Source organism: Oncorhynchus nerka, linkage group LG12 (assembly GCF_034236695.1).
Source record: "Oncorhynchus nerka isolate Pitt River linkage group LG12, Oner_Uvic_2.0, whole genome shotgun sequence".
NCBI classification, from domain to species: Eukaryota; Metazoa; Chordata; class Actinopteri; order Salmoniformes; family Salmonidae; genus Oncorhynchus; species Oncorhynchus nerka.
In genome coordinates, this window is record NC_088407.1 from 57,984,065 (window position 1) to 58,006,020 (window position 21,956).

The 21,956-nt window shown below is 41.5% G+C and overlaps 2 protein-coding genes across 3 annotated transcripts; both read left to right on the plus strand.

The window, feature by feature from the left end:
- Positions 1-279: 279 nt before the first annotated feature.
- zbtb8os (zinc finger and BTB domain containing 8 opposite strand) lies at positions 280-5,066 on the plus strand. Its single transcript, XM_029676138.2, has 7 exons — positions 280-464; positions 817-841; positions 1,134-1,255; positions 1,492-1,574; positions 1,961-2,013; positions 2,300-2,336; positions 2,580-5,066. The coding sequence occupies exons 1-7, from the start codon at positions 383-385 to the stop codon at positions 2,664-2,666; spliced, it is 489 nt and encodes a 162-aa protein (XP_029531998.1). The 5' UTR covers positions 280-382; the 3' UTR covers positions 2,667-5,066.
- Positions 5,067-11,355: 6,289 nt separating this feature from the next.
- LOC115138434 (KH domain-containing, RNA-binding, signal transduction-associated protein 1-like) lies at positions 11,356-18,257 on the plus strand. Of its 2 annotated transcripts, none has more exons than XM_029675276.2 (9): positions 11,356-11,719; positions 14,432-14,559; positions 15,143-15,259; positions 15,375-15,521; positions 15,697-15,839; positions 15,934-16,207; positions 16,451-16,527; positions 16,932-16,990; positions 17,186-18,257. In XM_029675276.2, exons 1-9 carry the CDS (start codon positions 11,587-11,589, stop codon positions 17,290-17,292), a joined length of 1,185 nt encoding a protein of 394 aa, XP_029531136.1. In that variant the 5' UTR covers positions 11,356-11,586; the 3' UTR covers positions 17,293-18,257. The 2 variants fall into 2 exon arrangements, with proteins under 2 accessions (XP_029531136.1, XP_029531137.1); XM_029675277.2 differs by having other exon boundaries at positions 15,700-15,839.
- The last annotated feature ends 3,699 nt before the right edge of the window (positions 18,258-21,956 follow it).

Here is a 21,956-nt window from a genome sequence, read left to right on the forward strand (position 1 = left end):
TCGGGTTAGCAAAATGTTAGCAGAGAGGTTAATGTTATTGGTTAGGTTTAAAATCAAATCTTAATAAGATAAATTGTTTTTAAAAAGGGGGGTGGGGGGTGTTTTGGCTCCGTGGCTGTGGTAACTAGTGACGACACAGCAAAAAGCGATATTTTTACCCCGCATTATTTCATTTCGGGGATCTTTATTATCCACCCGCACAGTAGGTGGCGGAATACACATATAATTGATGCGAACGCCATTTAATCAAAGAAGTAGACGGCGAGCAATCTTTGGTACCTGATTGGTCACTACACTGACAATACTTCCTGAAACAATCCATGTTGCAACAGCAAGTATACGTTTCAGTAGTTTAGGGTTCAAATCAACGAAATAAATCACAATGGATGATCGTGAGCTTGATCTCACCGAGTCACAGAAAGATACCAAGTCGAAATACCCGGCGATCAACAAGAAGTATGAATGTGAGTTGCGAACTTGTGTAGCTAATCTGTTATGAACATGCTTGATGACAAGCTATACTTACATTTTTCGCTAGTTAGCTTGCTTTTGCCTGATTTGAGATTGTTCACCAGGTAGTACATGAATGGGTTTCTGTTAAAATGTTCAGTGGAAGAGTATCTTTAGTGGAGGAGACAGCTCTACCATCTGAAATTGCTTCATTGACACATTTATATTGTAGCCAGGCCTAGTAGATTAATACCCTCACATATTGGATTGAATGTTTACCTATAGCCCACTCTACTTTATTGTAGTAACATGAGTTGAATAATTGATCTATCTATCTATTCATCTTGTAATTTGGATTCTCTCTAGATTTGGACCACACTGCTGATGTACAGTAAGTGGACTGACTACCCATGAACCACAGCAACTGCTGCTCCTACCCTTAACTGTGATGGTTACACCTTTATTGCGAAATCCCCAAAGCCTACCTGATAATGCAGAACAGCGATCTGTAACTTGACCGTACGGAGTGGCTTCCAACTTGGCACCCACTGGTTGACTCAACGTTGTTTTCACGTCATTTCAATTCAATTACATTGAACCAACGTGGAATAGACGTTGAATTGATGTCTGTGCCCAGTGGGTTTGTCTTGCATCTGTGTCATAACTCTTATGTATGTTCCTAGGCTCCACTCTTGGGGAGACTCTCTGGAGGAGGCCTTTGAGCAGTGTGCCATGGCAATGTTTGGGTATATGACAGATACAGAGACAGTGGAGCCCATTGACACAGTAGAAGTGGAGTCAGAAGGTGAGATGGAATAACAGACTGAAAACAGGCATAATACTCATAGGGACAGTACATGTCTGGAGTAGATTATGGGGGACCAGTACGGGGGGGAAAATATATGCACTCACTAATGTAAGTCACTCTGGATAATAGTTTCTGCTAAATGACAAATGTAATGTAAATATGTTTCATATGGGTCAATATTTTACTTACCATTGCATTGAATACTTTCTTATGTCTGTTTGTTTCCTGACCAGGTGATGACATGGAATCTCTTCTCTTCCACTTCCTAGATGACTGGTTATTCAAATTCAGTGCAGATCTTTTCTTCATTCCCAGAGTAAGAGCCTTTAACGTATTAATTCCAGTGAGGCTACATGGAGCTCGCTCTCTCTCTCCTACCCCCATCAATAGATGTATAGATTTCTTGCTGCCTGTATGTATAATTGTAAGATGTCAAAGGAGCATGCACAGAATTGCATTGCAAAAAAAATGTGGGTTTGAAACCTGATTACAACTGGAAGATAACATATCATTACATTTACCAGAAGTGTTTATTTATCTTGTATCCCTTACAACACAGTTCATTACCAAAGCGCTATTGTTTGCTTCAAATAGCTCATGCATCAAATGTAATAAGCTTTCAAAAAGATATCATGGCAACTACCAATTTCATTTAACAGTTACAATAATAAGGTATTGCCTAACTTAATGTATGTCTTCTAGGAGGTTAAAGTTTTGCACATTGACAGGATGCACTTCAAAATCCGCTCCATTGGGTAAGTTGATCTAAAGTTACACATGTCAGGATTTAGTTTTTGCTCACTAGGTGGTGCTAATTTATATTCGCATGTGATTGATCATTGACTTTTGAGCCATGACATTACTCCTAGATGAAACAGTCAGAGGGGATATGGTGGGTTGGTTTTAGTTGGAACATTCTACCCCTGAGAAAGACAAGGCTTGCATGTTATCATTACTTCCTCCTCCAGTTCCTATGTCTGGAGTTCTGGTTCATTCTCAGCTTCCTTCCCTGGCTCACATTGTTTTCCTCTGCTGTTGTAGGTGGGGAGAAGAGTTCAACTTGGTCAAGCATCCACAGGTGAGCGAACTGAGAAAGAGGTCTGCTGTCTGACTCCCTCCTGGCCATAAGGCATAATTACGGTTTATGACCTGATGAAGATTGTTTATCCAACTGGTTGTGATATGTATTCTGTTACTGAAATATTATACTACATACATGATTAGTAGGCATAGTTTGTTTTCATTGATTCAGGAGTCATCTGATTACAATAGTTTGTATTTTTGAAAGTGTCACTTAACTATGCGTATATTGTCCCTAAAGGGGACAGAAGTGAAGGCCATCACTTACTCAGCCATGCAGATCCATGACATCGACAAGCCCGAGATCTTTGCCATCATTGACATCTGAGGATACTACTACTGAGAAACTGTCCCAGAAGGGAACAGGACAATAGAAACAAACCTATATGTGCCTGTGTGATTGGACAATTGATTTAGGGCAACAGCATAGGCTTTGAAAATTGACATTTGATTAAGGGCAACAGCATAGGCTTTTGATGAGTGAAGTGTAATATTTCCCTGAATTTGAATTGTTTACAGACAGATATCCAGAGAGCAGCAAACATCATCAGCAGCAGCAGAGTAACTGCTTAAGATACACTACATGACCAAAAGTATGTGGACACCTGCCCGTCAAACATCTCATTCTAAAAATAACGGGCATTAATATGGAGTTGGTCCCCCCCCTTTGTTGCTATAACAGCCTCCACTCTTCTGGGAAGGTGGCATAATCCCTGAGTCAACTAGATTAAAATAATGTTGATGTGTCCTTGAGCAAGGCACTTAACCCTAGTTGCCCCTGTCAGTCGCTCTGGATAAAGTGTCTGCTAAATGACAAACATTTAAAGGCTTTCCACTAGATGTTGGAACATTGCTTCGGGTACTTGCTTCCATTCAGCCACAAGAGCGTTAGGGAGGTCAGGTACTGATGTTGGGCAATTAGGCCTGGCTCGCAAGTCGGCGTTCCAATTCATCCCAAAGGTGTTTGATGGGTTTGTGGTCAGGGCTCTGCAGGCCAATCAAGTTCTTCCACACTGATCTTGACAAACAATTTCTGTATGGACCTTGCTTTGTGCACAGGTGCATTGTCATGCCTAAACAGGAAAGGGCCTTCCCCAAATTGTTACCACAATGTTGGAAGCACAGAATTGTCTAGAATGTATGATGTAGCGTTAAGACTTCCCTTCACTGGAACTAAGTGCCCAGCCTGAACCATTATTCCTCCTCCACCAAACTATAGAACAGTGTGTTCTATATCGAGGCAGGTAGCGTTCTCCCTGCATCCGCCCAACCCAGATTCATCTGTCGGATTGCCAGTTGGTGAAGCGTCACTCCAGATAATGCGTTTCCAATGGCGGCGAGCTTTACACAACTCCAGCCGACGCTTGGCATTGTGCATGGTGATCTTAGGCATGTGTGCTGCTACTTGGCTCGTTTCATGAAGCTCCCGACGAACACTTCTTGTGCTGACGTTGCTTCCAGAGGCAGTTTGAAACTCGGTAGTGAGTGTTGCAACCGAGAACAGGCAATTTTTACGCGCTTCAACACTCGGTGGTCCCATTCTGTGAGCTTATGTGGCCTACCACTGCTAGACGTATCCACTTCACAATAACAGCATTTACAGTTGAACGGGGCAGCTCTAGCAGGGCAGAAATTTGACGAACTGACTTGTTGGAAAAGGTGGCATCCTATGACGGTGCCACGTTGAAAGTCACTGAGCTCTTTATTAAGGCCATTCTACTGCTACTGTTTGTCTATGGAGATTGCATGGCTGTGTGTTCGTTTTTATACACCTGTCAGCAACGGATGTGGCTGAAATAGCCGAATCCACTAATTTGAAGGGGTGTCCACATACTTTTCTATATATAGTGTAAGTCACCTGGCTCTGCTCATAAGTGCTCTGAGCGGTATTGATTGAGGAATGCCAATAATTAAGGTTTTTATTGTTATTTTTAAGGATCACAAATTAATCCAAAACGTGTCAAGAGACAGAATCATCTAAAACAATCTGTTACGAAGATGGCACAATAATGAATGTACTTGTCGGGATTATTATTTTTTTAATTGTTGAGAGACCGTGCAGGGGCACTGACAGTTTTTTTTGGTCATATGTACTGTATTTGTACAGCTAGATATTTATTTAAGCATTTCAGGTGCCACACCTCTCAGATTAAAAATTCATTAAACAATCCAGGCTGGGATCCACCCCATCACAGACAAATGCAGTGCTTTGGCCAAGATGTTTCATACCGATTGAATCAAACACACTAAGGCTTTTTCTGGAGAGTAACATACCTGAGTGAACATGTTAACTTTTGGTTTATATATTTTTTATTTTGAAATGGTGACTTTCAGGATTATTGTACAATATACACTACCGTTCAAAGTTTGGGGTCATTTAGAAATGTCCTTGTTTTTTGAAAGAAAGGCACATTTTTGGTCCATTAAAATAACATAAAATTGATCAGAAATACAGTGTAGACATTGTTAATGTTGTAAATTACTATTGTAGCTGCAAACTGCCATTTAAAAAAATGGAATATCTACATAGACGTACAGAGGCCCATTATCAGCAACCATCACTCCTGTGTTCCAATAGCATGTTGTGTTAGCTAATCCAAGTTTATAATTTTTAAAAGGCTAATTGATCATTAGAAAACCATTTTGCAATTATGTTAGTACAGCTGAAAACTGTTGTCCTGATTAAAGAAGCAATAAAACTGGTCTTCTTTAGGCTAGTTGAGTATCAGCATTTGTGGGTTTGAGTACAGGCTCAAAATGGCCAGAAACAAAGAACTTTCTTCTGAAACTCATCAGTCTATTCTTGTTCTGAGAAATTAAGGCTATTCCTTGTGAGAAATTGCCAATAAACAGAATAGAAAAAGGAGTGGGTTGCCCCAGTGCACAACTGAGCAAAGTACATTAGGGTGTCTAGTTTGAGATACAGACGCCTCGCAAGTACTCAACTGGCAGCTTCATTAAATAGTACCCGCAAAACACCCGCCTCAACGTCAACAGTGAAGAGGCGACTCCGGGAAGCTGGCTTCCAAGGCAGAGTTGCAAAGAAAAGGCCATATCTCAGACTGGCAACTAAAGCCTTAAGATGGGCAAAAGAACAGACACTGGACAGAGGAACTCTGCCTAGAAGGCCAGCATCCCGGAGTCGCCTCTTCACTGTTGACGTTGAGACTGGTGTTTTGCCACGCCACATTCCTGCACTACAAATGCTGACCCAGTATCCTGATGCACAGTATTTAGATGTCTCTTAAACAGATCAGATGGATCAACACCTCCCTATCTTTCTGTAGTCTCTCCAACACTTCTAGATCAACTACTGGAGTCAGGAGTAGCCATACAGTCCCATCTCATTCGTCTGGGTATTACCCACCCAAAGCTTGTGTTCTGTCTTCGCTCGTGTTCCCAGCATGCCTGTAAAATCCCTTTTGCAGGATGAGTCACCCCATGTCCCTGTAGGTTGAACCAATAATTCATTGCCAGCGGCTGTCTCCTAATTCTCAATGGCATGTTCCCCATCTCCACCTGTAGTGCAGCCACTGGGGAGGTCCGGAACGCCCCACTACATATTCTGAGTCCTTGCCCCTGTATGACATCTAGCCTTTCCAATGATGTCTGGGCTGCCGAACCATACGCTGTACTGCCATAGTGTATTACAGATTAGATTAATGCAACATACATGGTCCTCAATGAGGAACGCCCAGCCCCCCACTCCTTCCCTGTCATACAGCACATCACATTTAGCACCTTCTAACACTTTCCCACCAATCTCTCAATGTGTTCTGCCCAGGTCAGTCTAGTGTCACCTTCTCCAAGTTTCTCTCATATAACCTCAAGCATACCTCATCTTCCACCTTCCTCCTGGTAAAGATGAATGCCCACCGCTCTACTTCATCAATTGCTTCCTGTACCTTCCTGACTATGTAAGGCATATTTCTTCCCCTCTTCCAAGGCCCCATCATCTGCAAATAATGACCTCCCAATATCCGTCTGTACCTGAGAGTAAACATCATTGATCATGATTGAGAACAACAGAGGACTAATCACGCTCCCCATAATCCACCAGGTAGCTGCCTGATAGAGACATCCCCACCCTCACCTGGAATGACCTTCCAAACAGGTAATCCTTTATCCAGTTGTTCGTTCTCCCTCCTACCCCCATAATTTCAAGCTTGATTAACAACCCCTCTTTTCACATCCTATCATACGCCTTCTCCAAATCATCAAAAAAGTATCCCTGTTCACCTGAGTCTTCCTGACCTCTGCATCTAAGCAGAGTACTGGGTCCATAGTTCCTCTACCCTTTCTGAACCCACTGATGTGGAAATACCAGCGCCCTGCTCTCTAGGAAGAAAGTTAGCCTCTCCGTAATCATACATTCCATAATCTTACATACATGTGATGCTAAAGCTATTGGCCGATAGCTTGTTGGCCTCGTTGGGTCTTTCCCTGTTTTCCAGATTGGTACCACTACTGCCTCCTTCCAGCTGCCTGGTAGTTTCCCCTCCTCCCACACTCTGTTGTACAACACCAATACCTTATCCAGTGCTTGATCTCTAAAATGGGCTAACATAGCATAGCACACCTCATCTTTCACAGGTGAAGGTAATTCAGCCTTACCTAATTGCCCTTTTCACCTCTGCCATGAAATGGTGCATTCAATGCATCATTTACATCCTCCCTCCTAACCAGCACACCGGGATGCTCTTCTCTCGTTCTCCCTCTCCCCCTCCTCCCACAAATTTGCTGAGCTATGCACTTGGACAAATGCTTTGGCCATCGTCTCTGCCTTCTCATCTGTTACTGCCACATTCTTTCCCCTCATCAACACTGGATAAACCCACTCCCTTCTGACCCCACTCATCCTCTTAATCATCCCCCACACTTCTCCCACAGGTGTTGCCCTTCCAATGGTGTCACAGAACCGATGCCAACATGGCCTCTTTGCCTGACAAATAGTTCTCCTCACTAGGGCATGGGCCTGCTTATACTGAATCAGATGTTGGAAGTTATACGTCCTTTTCAGTATTCTAAATGCCCTGTCCCTACTCCTCACCACTACCCCACACTCCTCTGTCCATCATGGGACTGCTTTCCTCCTCCTTCCTGAACTCTTAGGTACAGCCTCAGTAGCTGCCCCCACTAACGCTGTTCTCATCCAGTTATTCATACTATCCATATCCCCTCTCATATCCACCCGAGCCATCACCTGCTCACTCAGCTCCTGAAACTGATCCCAGGGCTACTCGGACGTGAGCGATGTGATCCTCCAAGGTAGCCGAGTAGACCAGGATGTCGTCGATATACACGACCACCTGGCGTCCGAGAATGTCCCGGAACGCCTCATTAACGAATGCCTTGACCACTGACGAAGCATTGGCTAAGCCAAATTGCATCACCAAGAACTCATAGTGACCAGACATTGTGCTAAAAGCTGTCTTCCATTCATCCCCCTCCCGGATGCAGATGAGATTGTATGCACTCCGCAGGTCCAATTCGGTAAAGAACCGGGCACCGTGGAGCTGTTCGATGGCTGCCGGCATCAACGGGAGAGGGTAACGGTACTTGGTGATTTCATTGAGTCCTCTGTAATCAATTCATGGGCATAACCCTCCATCATTCTTGGCCACAAAGAAGAAACCTGCTGACGCAGGACGTGCGGATGAAACCTTGTTGGAGCGCCTCATGGATGTACTCCTCCATGGCCTGGGTTTCAGCCACCAACAGAGGGTAGATGCGTCTGCGCGGGGGCGCAGAGCCTACAAGCAGGTCGATGGCACAGTCCCAGGGGTGATGAGGGAGACAGGTGGCGTGTGTTATGGAAAATACCTCCCACAGGTCCTGGTTTACCTCCGGGATGTTGGGCTGAAGGGCAACCACAGGACTCTCAACCGACATGGAACCACAAGGGATGGAGAAGCAGTTCCTCCGGCATTCGGGTAAACAGTCTGATGAGGTCATGTTGAGAGAGAAGGCAAGGGTCTGGTCAATAAAGTTTTCTGCAGCACCGGAATCCACTAAGGCTGTAGAAACAGTACATGTCAACTAGTGTGATCGCCACCAATTTTTTTTGCAACATTTATTTGGAGCCAACTCTGCAAATAGCCCTGCTGGGTGATTTAAAAAGTCATAGTCAATCCATCAATAATATAATAACACTCTTAGAAAAATTGTTTCTTTCATTTACAATCTGTAGAGACTATGAGAAAGGTTCAGAAACATCACAGCACAGTAGAAAATATGTCAGCTAGAAATTAAAACTGGATGGCCTTCAGAGATAGATGGGAGGGGTTAAGGGTAGCTGAAGACTGGGACTAAAAACAAAAGACAACTAATGTGAAATATGCTGCCTGTGAAATGTACTGTATGTAGAATGTACAGTTGAAGTCGGAAGTTTACATACACCGTAGCCAAATATATTTAAACTCTGTTTTTCACAATTCCTGACATTTAATCCTAGTAAAAATCCCTGTTTTAGGTCAGTTAGGATCACAACTTTATTTTAACAATGTGAAATGTCAGAATAAAAGTAGAGAGAACGATTTATTTCAGCTTTTATTTCTTTCACATTCCCAGTGGGTCAGAAGTTTACATGCTACCAAATACTAATTGAGTGTATTGCCTTTCAAATTGTTTAACTTGGGTCAAACGTTTTGGGTAGCCTTCCACAAGCTTCCCACAATAAGTTGGGTGAATTTTGGCCTATTCCTCCTGACAGAGCTTGTGTAACGGAGTCAGGTTTGTAGGCCTCCTTGCTCGCACATGCTTTTTCAGTTCTTCCCACAACTTTTCTATGGGATTGAGGTCAGGGCTTTGTGATGGCCACTCCAATACCTTGACATTGTTGTCCTTAAGCCATTTTGCCACAACTTTGAAAGTATGCTTGGGGTCATTGTCCATTTGGAAGACCCATTTGTGACCAAGCTTTAATTAACTTCCTGACTGATGTCTTGAGATGTTGCTTCAATCTATCCACAATTTCCCCTCCTCATGATGCTATCTTTTGTGAAGTACACCAGTCCCTCATGCAGCAAAGCACCCCCACAACATGATGCTGCCACCCCTGTGCTTCACGGTTGGGATGGTGTTCTTCGACTTGCAAGCATCCCACTTTTCCTCCGAATATAACAATGGTCATTATGGCCAAACAGTTCTAGACCAGAGGACATTTACAATCTTTGTCCTCATGTGCAGTTGCAAACCGTAGTCTGGCTTTTTTATGGCTGTTTTGGAGCAGTGGCTTCTTCCTTGCTGAGTGGCCTTTCAGGTTATGTCGATATAGGACTCGTTTTACTGTGGATATAGCTACTTTTATACCTCTTTCCTCCAGCATCTTCACAAGGTCCTTTGCTGTTGTTCTGGGATTGATTTGCACTTTTCCACCAAAGTACATTCATCTCTAGGAGACAGAACGCGTCTCCATCCTGAGCGGTATGACGGCTGCGTGGTCCCATGGTGTTTATACTTCCCATGATGTCAAGCAAAGAGGTAGTGAGTTTGAGGGTAGGCCTTGAAATACATCCCCAGGTACACCTCCAATTAACTCAATTGATGTCAATTAGCTTATCAGAAGCTTCTAAAGCCATGACATCACTTTCTGGAATTTTCCTAGCTGTTTAAAGGCAGTCAACTTAGTGTATGTAAACTTCTGACCCACTGGAATTGTGATAAAGTGAATTATAAGTGAAATTATCTGTCTGTAAAGAATTGTTGGAAAAATTACTTGTGTCATGCACAATGTAGATGTCCTAACCGACTTGCCAAAACTATAGTTTCTAAAAACAAGACATTTGTGGAGTGGTTGAAAAACAAGCTTTAATGACTCCAGCCTTTGTGTATGTAAACTTCCGACTTCAACTGTATAAGCTGGAAGTGGAAGCCTAAGTATTGTTCTCCATTAGTTTACTCCAATTAGGGAGAGGGTTGGTATGGTTAGAGGAAAATAATAAAGAAGGAAAATACACTACATGACCAAAAGCATGTGGATACCTGCTTGTCAAACATCTCATACAAAAAGCATGGGCATCAATATGGAGTTGGTCCCCCATTTGCAGCAATAACAGCCTCCACTCTTCTGGGAAGGCTTTCCACTAGATGTTGAACCGTTGTTGCGGGTACTTACTTCCATTCAGCCACAAGAGCATGAGCAGGCCAGTCAAGTTCTTCCACACCGATCTCGACAAACCATTTCTGTTTGGGCTTCACATTGTGCACGGGGTCATTGTCATGCTGAAACAGGAAAGGGCATTTCCCAAACTGTTGCCATAATGTTGGAAGCACAGAGTCTAGAATGTCATTGTATGCTGTAGTTTTAAGATTTCCCATCACTGGAACTAAGGGGCCTAGCCCGAACCATGAAAAACAGTCCCAGATCATTATTTCTCATCCACCAAAATGTACAGTTGGCACTATGCGTTGGGGCAGGTAGCTTTCTCCTGGAATCCACCAAACCCAGATTTGTCTGTAAGACTGCCAGATCACTCTAGAGAACGCGAGTCCAATGGTGACGAGTTTTACACCACTCCAGACGACGCTTGGCATTGCGCATGGTGATCTTAGGTTTGTGTGCGGCTGCAGGCAGTTAACCCACTGACTTGCCTAGTTAAATAAAGGTAAAAAATTAAGTAACGTTAATCATGGTATCATCCACATGAATATACAAGTGCTCAGAAACAATAAAAGTAACTCCAAAATGATAAAATGACTGCCTAAAGATAGATCTTGTGATCCTAATTCAGTTTTGGTTGGGTGAAAGACAAGAAGACAAAATAAAACTATTGATGATGCATTTAGCCTTCGGCATACAGTTGCTCAGTTAGGCATCAGCTAATAAACAGATTTTTTTCTTTAGAGACAAACCACAAAAAGGGATATTTTCAAGAAGTTTATTTTCCTGCCTTCTTGACCTCAATCTGGGACTAAATGAAAAGGTATATGTTGTTGTCAGTTCAAAAACACTGTATCTTTAAATCCTCAAAGCAGCCTCGTTTCCGATGCATAAAAGCTGTGACGTATTTTTCTTAATTTTTTTTGCACGAGAAGAACGTCGTCCATTCTACAAACCGTATTCATCCATAACCCGCTCTCTTTTAGCGGTGAAATACGGATAACGTGTAGCTAGTTGCCGGAGAATATTACGTTCGAAAACATAGCTGAGATCATCAAGCTGGTCAACTTGATAAAGTAGGCTGTTTTGGGACGCTCCCGACCGACTGGAAACCAAGTAAACGAAAACGTTACAGAACGTGAGCCACATGAGTTCTGACGCTAAGCCCGAGCCTAAAAAAGCCAAAATGGAGAATGAAAGCAAGTATCTCCCTGAGCTTCTGGCAGAAAAAGACAGTCTGGATTCTTCATTCACACATGCAATGAAACTTATATCTACAGGTAATATTTTGCTCAAATATTTTGATTGGAGTGCACGTTTGTAGTGACTCCTTGGAACTAGTTTGCTAGGTAACGCGTTAACTAGCTGGTGTAACTAAAAATATGACGATGGCTAGGCTAACGTAGCTAGTTAGCAGGTTACTTAACTGTTCTGATTGTAACGCTGTTAACACTTGTGTTGACCTAAACGATAGACTATTGGTTATAGATTCGATACAGTGGGTTTTGTTAAACCCACAACCTATAGCCTAATTAATTTGAGTTACGTTGTAAAAATGTAGGCCTTGTGTTGGACAACAATGGTTGCGGCGGGAAGAACGGCCTGTTAGCACGAGGCTCGAATGGAGGAGAGGCATGGCACAGAGTAGGATCGGTTAGGGACTCTGTAGGTATCTAGTTAGGTAACGAGGCTGTTATAACCTAGTACTTTTCCGTCGTGAAACTTAATGCATATGGAAGGCTGCTGCCGAATTAGTTTTTTTCTCAAATGGAATAACATTCAGTAGTTAGGTTTCCATCCAATTGGATACATATTTGAGAATATTCTATAATTCTCTCAAAAACAATGCATATTTGCTTCAAATGTAGTTGTTGCGAATAAAATTGTACGTGGATGTAGTCGACAACCATTTCTGCGGTTAAAGTCCCCATAAACCGAATATAATATCCTAGGTTAATGTGTTTCCATCTGATTTTCAACTGTGTGGTTTTGTCACACAAAAATGTAGGATTATAAAGCAAATGTGCCCACTTATCATGACACATGTGAGTTTATAGACAAAAGAGCGAGATTTGTCAAAAGGCAGTCGAACTAGAATCAATCATCGAGTCGCTGGAATAAGACCATCGATATTTATTGGAAAGTAACATCAAGCCCATCACCGTGCTCTTTCACCACCCTGTTAAATTCATAATGACTTTTTAACTATGTAGCCTCATGAACTGCACGCGTTCCCAAATAATATTGGGAGGACCGCACAACATCATTGCCTCCAAATTCACTTTGATATTATGGTTATTATATAAATATTTACAGATAATTTTACTTACACAAAGATCCCACTGTCTAGCATGTTTTAACTTTTGGGAAATTTACTGACAACTGTTTCCTCCAGGGCTTTCATGACATTATGTATGTTGCTTGCATAAAATGTTTGGCTGGAAAGTTTTTTTTTTAATCGTCAAATAGGTTTTTCGTCATCAGAACCTGTCATCTGACGATCACGTTTGCTTGCTGCTTTTCTCTTAACAGTAGCTAGTTTTATGAACTAGGGCTGCTTATTTGTTTGTGCTACTAAAATGTGTAGTTGGATGATTCCTCACTAAACAAGCATAAAAATAGTCCCCCCCCCCCAAATGTAATCCATAGAAAGTACCATTTGGAGGAAGAATTTGACATCTGTATCTAAAAGCGTAATTGTAAATAATTAATCAGGTGGCATATTTATGCCATTTTAGCCTTATCAAGGTCTTGTCCGTGTTCCATATGTAGGTGCTACAAAACAAAAATGTGGTGTCATATAAAGCATTACAGCTTGCTCTGTAATCTAAGTAATATATTTTTCAATAACAATTTCGTACATTCATTTATTAATTGACAAGTATAACATCAGTATTGAGGAATTACATTTTTATATATGTATATATATATACATTTACATTTAAGTCATTTAGCAGACGCTCTTATCCAGAGCGACTTACAAATTGGATATTTGAACATAATGTACTCTTATGGGCATATTACAGTTCTGAAATTGGCATAGTAGGTAACAAATCAGAGCCCTCCTTTACTTGCATCCTGCAATAAAAATAAAATTTAAACTTATCACCCACTTTATTTGATATCCATCCCAACTACATTGAATCTCAGTTAATGTTTACTCATGCAAGTCACTTAGATTTTTACTAATAAACATTTCCCACATTTTACAGCTGGATTCCTGGATTTATTTTGGGAGTACCTTCATATGATGTTGCACTTTTGAAATTGGTAGTAGACAGCAGCTAGCTTGTACATCCGTGGGCCCACATTTTTGGTATGTCTGCTACGAAGTTACTGTGCAATGGCAATGCTGTAGGCAGGACATTGTTACAATATGTTGGAACCTCTGCCAGAGACCTCATGGCAGTCAGAATCTGAGCATTGTCCACAATGTCCGGTTGGCATGCCTTTTTAGTATAAGAAGATGGTTTCTGTAGTTAAGTGTCAGACCAGGTTATGAACGGTTTCATCCTGCTGCATGGCCAGTTAACAGCTTGCTTGCAGTCTGCCTCTCCCCCAGAGCCAATTTTTACCCAGACAGTTTACCACTGCCAGTCTGTTTCAAACTAAGCAGGGACATGCATTAAGATGAGTTTAGAATCTGTTTTGTGACCAAATTTGTATTCTAGTTTGATCAGCTACTTTTTTGTCAATGATGTGAATTGTGGTGTGACTTGAGACCCGCCCACTACATTTTTTTTGTGGGGAAATGAGGGAGCTAGCTAGTATCATTGGATGACTTGTGTTTTATCTTACTACGCCAGGATTTTCTCTGGTAGTAGGCCTATGTATTGATGTAGCTATAATTACTCTACACTTTGATTATGACCAAGTTCTGCTAATTATTTGTAAATTATGAACATTTCATGTAGCTCTTGCACTGTTTATGTTCAGTCTGTGAGTGATAGTGATGTTAGTCAAACTAAAAAGCCATGTTTTCCATTCTGTAGAGATAGAAAGGATTCAGAAAGGAGAGACAAAGAAAGAGACAGAAAGAGAAACTTACCTGGACCTGTCTACCACAAAGAACATCAAGGTCAAGGAACGTGTACTCATTCCAGTCAAACAGTACCCAAGGGTGAGTAAAGTTTTCTCTTGTACAATAGAAGCCGTCAGTTTGGGCCATTGCTTTTCATATGCGATTACATTAAGGGGGGGGCTCATATGTACTATGCTCAAACCATACATTACAATTGAACACCCTACTGCATGCCTGGCTCTCCCTCACTGTCAATGGACAACTTGTACACCTCAGGGTTATCAGTGACCTCAAACTTAAATGGATATGACTGCATATAGTGCAGTTATTTTAATAGGAGAATTTCATCGGAGTGAAGTCAGAATGGCATGTCACAGTGCTCCTTCTGCTGTGCTGTTAGACCCCCAGTGGTGTCTACAAAATGGACCACTTAAACAGGCATAAATCAAAATAAATAGGACCGCTGGTTCATTCCTCTTCAATTATGTGTGCTGAAACTTCTTTCTCATATGTCTATTGCCACTGTCCCTTAGACGGGAAGGCAGCATGCTATAGATTCGAGGCATTGATACAGTATCTTCTGCAGCATATTACCGTGATCTAGGATTCAATATCCCTGAATACAACAATCTCTGCACCAAGAACATTGAGTCTATTAGTGAAACCTTTTTTATCTCCACAGTTCAACTTTGTTGGTAAGATTTTAGGACCCCAGGGGAACACAATCAAGCGCCTCCAGGAGGAAACTGGAGCAAAGATCTCAGTATTGGGCAAAGGTTCCATGAGGGACAAGGTGAAGGTAAGAATGGAGGGAGGAGTTGACAGGGTACATGTGGAGAAGAGTCCTTTTGTAACAAACAGCAGTGATTGAATGTGCAGAATTCATTGTTAGTTTTTACGCTGTTGAATTTCAGGAGGAAGAGCTGAGAAAGGGTGGTGAGCCCAAATATGCTCATCTGGGCATGGAACTGCATGTCTTCATAGAGGTGTTTGCTCCTATACCTGAGGCATACCTGCGCATGGCTCACGCCATGGACGAGGTCAAGAAGTTCCTCATCCCTGTAAGTATCCCAGGGAGCTTCCTGCTTCAACCACCGCTATTTCAGGTTGTGATATATGGGCCTAGCTATTCGGTCTATGGTAACTTGGCAATGGTCCAAGATTTTCCATGCTACTGCCGTGTTATAATCTCTGACCTGTCATGTTAATGGAGCTACTCTCTTTACTCTTTATAAGCAGGACACCATGGATGGTATATGCCAGGATCAGTTCATGGAGATTGGCTACCTGAATGGCGGTCAAGATTCACAATCCAGGGGACGAGGGGGCCCTCCAGGCAGGGGCAGGGGAGCACCCCCACCCAATTCAGTAGGAGCCAGGTAGGACTCGCAGTGCCTGACAACCCCTTACCTTTCAAGACCAAAAGCCTTCACAATCCTACAAAGTTTAATTCACTATGATTTATTTCTTCAGGGGGCGAGGAATGCTACCTCGTGGAGGAGCCCCTCGTGGAGGCACCCAACGTGGTGGAGCTTCCCGAGGAGGACCTCCCAGGGGTGGGTCGGCCAGAGGGGCTCCAGCTGGCCGAGGTGGACCCCCCTCTACACCTGCTAGAGGAGGCACTACACCCCGTTCCAGACCACCCACCCCAGGGACACCAAGGATGCTCCCGTCCCCAGCCCACTCCCACCAGCAGCACCAGCACCAACATGCCCCACCACCCAAGGCTGAGGCCTACAATGAATATGTAAGTCAAACCACTCAATTGTTAAGTCATTGGGTTCTATACCTACTTTCTTTCAGAACTGAAGAGCTGTCAGTTTAACATTTTATTGTCTATTCACCATGGGTGACAGGTCACTTCATTCATGGGTTTAAGCCCCATCTAGTCCACTTGACTGTTTTATTCTGACATGCTAGTAGCATTCTGTTTTACATGTACCTCGTCATTCTGTGGTAATAGTGGCGTGTGTTGTCTTCATTTCCCCAGCCTGCCTATGAAGAAAGCTACGCTGAGCCTGCATATGAAGGTTATGACAACTATTACAGTCAACAACCTCCACAAGCGTAAGTCTTACTCATAATATAATGGTTAAAACAATGACGTGGCCAATCCTCAGTAGAAGATTGTAAGAGCAGACTTTTTTTTACCCCAGCATTTTGCATTTGAATTGTCATAGGAAATATTGAGGTCAAGATGGTTAGGCTGGATTTCAGCAGCCAACCCAGCCTCTCTGGTTCAGAGGTGATGGGTTAAATGCGGAAGACAAGTTTCGGTTGAATGCGTTGTTGTGCAACTGACTCGGTATCCCGCTTTCCCTGGTGATTTCAATTTCCGGAAACTTTTGTAATTAAGCTGATAGATTGTGCCATGTTTTCAAGTGAATGCTTTGGGGCCCCAGACATTTTACCCTTGCAATATTCAATGTAGTATCAGTCTGTCTCAAAAGGCTCTGACGTTCTCTTTACAGGGACACAGAGTACTATGACTACGGACATGGAGAGGCTCAGGAGGCTTATGAACCCTATGGTAAGATGGCAATAAATTAATGGTCTAAGTAAATATTTTTTCATACATTTTCAAATAATGAAACTGACATTGTTGGTCCAAACTGGTCCTGTGTCCATGTGTTGTACTCTGTTGTGACATATTTGACCACCACTCTTTTTGTCACACTGCATGTATCCAAACATTGACCTAGGCTTGGTGTTTGTTTCTCTGTAGCCCAAGATGATTGGGAGGGTTCCTGGTCCTCCACTGGAGGCAAAGCCCCTCCAGCGAGGCAGGATAAGAGGGGGGCCTACAGAGAGCATCCATACGGAAGATACTGAACAGTCTCCGGTAGAGGGTTGCCATGGCAACTGTCTCCCATTGTAACTCACTTAACTCTCCAAAGTAATTTCCCTAAATGTTTTTCTTTTAAATTTTCTGTATTTTTTTTGTTTTTTAATGATTTGAGAGCAGGACAACTGGATGTATCGTATCGAGTGGGCGTAGCAAGCGAATGCAAGGATTTGGATAATACGTTATCATTCAATGTTTCCACTGCATCATTGACAGTTTTAAGATCTAATTTAATGGTTACTTAGAGAAACGTGATACCTTGTATAGTGTTAAATGTTATTTTGAAGGTTTGTTTCAGTTTGTCTTGAAATGATTTGTGGCAGTTGCAGTCTCATTTAGGCTGCATTTCTAAAGTATTTTTTAGCTAAAACTTGATTAATGACGTCAATGTAACATCGGCAACTAGATTAAGAATATATGGGGAAGAACCAAAATAATTTTCTAGACAAATCATTTTTGCAGAAACTAACATTCCCTATAGAGGCATAGATTTCAATGTTTTTTTCTTTTCTTAGGGTTTTGAAATCTAGCCTTATTAGACACTGAGACAGTCTGTCCTAAAATATCTCCTTTAAGTATTTTCAATTCGACTTGGTTGTAAGTACATTCTACTTTAGATAACTTTTGCTTGGCTTACTTTCTACATCTTATTGGGCTGACTTTGATAGAAATGCTGATAAATTACTCACTTTGAGTGGTTCTACAAGAATTTGGACATGGTCCTCACATGGTCTTCATGTAAGGGAAAACTGCAACCATCTCAATATTATATGCATACACTTAAGAAAGTTCTGTATATTGCTTTCTAAAGTTGTGCCGTCTCCAAAATGCATAGTGCTACGTACATGTGTACTCTTGCCTAAATAGGATACTAAATATATCCAAAAAATGTTTCTCTGCAGTGCGTTGTATCAATAAAGCCTCATTTGTTTTGTTTTTTTATCAAACTAAACCTGGTATTTTGCTTTTGTTGTATAGTAATGCCTTCCACTTCTAATAAAACTGATTCTCGTTGAGGATTTTCACAAAACTCCTAAACAATCACCAGAATATTGTATGTACATAGGAGACAAAAGCAACCAAAAAGAACATCTGCTTTACTTTGATAAAGAGCACGTCCTCTTCATCTCTCTGTATTAAAAAGGATCTAGAAGAGACTCGTTATGTCACCTAAAATAAAGATGGTACCTTAATCAAGGTAATGTATTTCCAAATACTTCGCTTGAGAAGGGTATAGTGCTTGGACTTGTAGTATTTGAAATCAATCGTTACAACGGAACATTTCCTCAAGCTTCCCAATGAGCCATGTATTTTTAGTCCTTTGAAATAACTGATTTTCAACCGTATTTACAATCAAGCTTGCAGGGATCTTACTTGACTTTGATGCAAAGTCATGCTGGCTGGTTTTATTAAAGAAAAATATCGCAGTGCAGAGGAGAGGATGCTAAAAGCCAAAAGATCACGTCAAGAAGGTAAAACTAACCCCAACTGTCATTTGTTAGATATTTTTTGTCTTATGCTCAAAATGCTAGAACCTGCTAGTCAACCCAAACCAGTTGTCCAAAACTGCGTGACTGAAAAATATGTCTCAAATAAAATAGCTGTACAAAATTATTAGAAATGATTGTAATGCAACTCTTGCTAAAATTGAACGCAGTTTATGGTCCAATCATTTAAAATGCCTTCTGCCTTTTTTTTTATTTTAGAATACTGTTAAAATGTTCAGCATTTGTAGCAATCTTTAAGTCATGGTTACAAAAAATAAATTGACAACCTCAGCTTGAGTTGCATGACTTTTGCAGTGAAATATTAGTTTTGCATGAATGATTGTCCAATTTAAACTACATGTAGTTGTCAACAGCACTTGCACATGGGTCTCATTTGTATTTCTGTCCGCAGGTATTCTGAGTTAGTCCTTCTGGGTTTGAGAAAGGCATTGGACTTGAGCTGAATGTCCTCATGGTAAGTATTCTCTTCAGCAATATGTAATTTAAAAATGCTCAAGCTGCTACAGTATTTGTTTTGACTATTAATAAAATAAAACTGATGAAATCAAGAATGACCCAAGTCTGCCAACTGAGTGTACCTCAGATTCTGCATTTGCTTGTTGAATTTGGCCAGAAAGTGCTTAGTCCCCTTCACAACCAACTGCAAGGTTTTTGAATGGACCCTCGGGCTGACTTTTGTCCGTCTCTAGTAGAAAATCAAACCAGGGTTGTGATGTAGTACTTTCTGATGGACTGGAGGAAATGTTGGGTTTTTCCCAATGATATTTGATAAAGGTTTACCTCAATCTGTCACTTTAAGAAGTGCTCTGTTTTCATGCCGTGTGACTGAATTAAAAAATGTATTTTCAACAGGTATAATCCTGTGAAAGGCCTTAGACTGCACTGATAAAAGGCTCCTGGCAGTCTGGCGTTTTGTTGGCGATTTAAATGTCTGGACTGCCAAGGTTTCTTTCGCTCGAGATTCAACCGTTTGTTAGAAATGATGATAAAAGAATGAGCTCCTTCCATCACTTCAGCATAATGGTACTCCCTGGAATACAGTTGATTCTCGCCCAGTCTCCAGAGAAATCAACATTCGGCCTACAGTGCATTCAACTTAAGTTGGGATGAAATCATGGTCTGGTTCCCGACAAAGCAGCTTGGAGAATGCTCCAAGAGTACAGTACGAGGAACTGAGTTGGTGTGTCATCTTCCTTTGGCTCCTGATAGATTTCTGTGACTAAACATTTTTTTACCTCACTTTTTACATTTTTAAATATGTTGACATTTTGTGTATTTGTGAAATTGTAGTTGCCACAGGAAGTTCTTGGATGTTTTCTGTACAGACTTAATTTTATATATCTGAAATAAATCCCAATATCCTGACTGCTGTTTCTTAATTGTGTTGGTACGGGTGTTTTGCGGCTCTTAAAAGGTAAATTCTTCAGCTACCATCATTATTATATTTAAATATAGCCTTGGTTACTGTATATATGGACAAACATCTCTTATCATGGGCCTAATCTCTTCCCTTACTAAATAAACACCATCTCTCTGGGTACCAGGTGTCTGGAATGGCAGCGTTGTGAGTGGTTGCTCTGCTCGGTTTCTCGCGCTCTTATTTTCTGTCCACTGTGGGGAATCTGGGTAGTGATGTCTGGCCCCATTCTGTAAGGAGTAAGGTGATCGGCATAATATTGACAAAGGGGAGAAGGATAAAGGAATGTGATTTTAAGACATTAGTTTACTGGAGCAGCGACCCTTTAGTTGGGACAAACGGGTAGCAACAAGTGAATGCTCAATGCAGCATCTAGTGAAGTTGTTGAACTCAATGGAGCATTTTAGTCGAGTAGTGGTGGAAGAAGTACCATGAGTCACCCAGTAAAGTACTACTTGAGTAAAAGTATTTGTTTTAAATCTACGTAAGTATCAAGTAAAACTGCAAATCATTTTATGTTCCTTATTAAGCAAATCAGATCCCATTTGTTTAATTTCTGAAAGGCAGGGGCACAGTGCAACACGCATACTAATGACGCATGTGTGTTTAGTAAGTCCGCCAGATCACAGGCAGATGGGATGACCAGGGATGTTCTTTTGATATGCGCATGAATTGGATCCTTTTCCTGTCCTGCTAAGCATTCAAAATGTAGTGTACTTTTGGATAATGGAAAATTATATGTAGTAAAATTACATTTTCTTTAGGAATGTGGTCAAGTTAAAGTTGTCAAGTATAAATGGTAAAGTAGATACCCCCCCCAAAATGACCTAAGTAAATATTCTTTAAAGTACTACCTAAGTACTTTAAACCACTGCAGTCGAGACAGGTTGCTGAGACAATGCTCTTAGCAGCTGGAAAATACGGAGAGGTCGCTAGACTGAAACAGCAGCAAATCAGTGCCTAGTGATTACAATTTTGGAGATCTGTGCCGAAGTATTCACGCAAGATTTGTGATCATATACAAATGTAGGCAATATTTTGAAATTTTAGTAATGTTATACATGTTTGGGCTTCTTGCAGTCAACAAATAATTTGTAATTATGTTTCGGCCCCCTGACCATCCACTCAAGGAAAAAAATTGGCCCACGACTAGATGATCCCTGCGCTAGAATTTATAAGATTGAGCCAGGTGCTGTGGTCTGTTTTACATATCAGACGATTTTAGGGTGATCTGATTTAAAATCTATCAACATTATCAGAATATATGCACTAACAGATGGTTCATCCATTGTTGGCAGGCTGTATGTTATCTGACACTGAGAAAAGCTCCTGTTGTCATTGGGCTGAGCAGTCCCTTAGAGGGCTGAACCAGAGGGCACTTCAGCAGGATGGAAATAAACAGTGGGGAATCATCTGTGACCTTTTGAAAGGAATTAAAATATGTACATATAATTTAATCTGAGGCCAACCTTCCAAATGCATATGCTGTTCTGTCTCCAAGGTTGTCATCAATTCTCAAATTTTACTATTACCCCTGTGACCTCAAACGGCAAGCAATGCACAATGTCATTGTCAGATTGGATCGAGACATCAGTTATTTGATTTCCTGAGGGTCATGGTCAGAAACAAAATGTTGCTGTTCCCACTGATTATTTGGGTTCAAGTTGACAACCTAAAAATAGTTAGAAATGGCTCTAAGGGACATGCTGCTGATTAGATTTGAGTA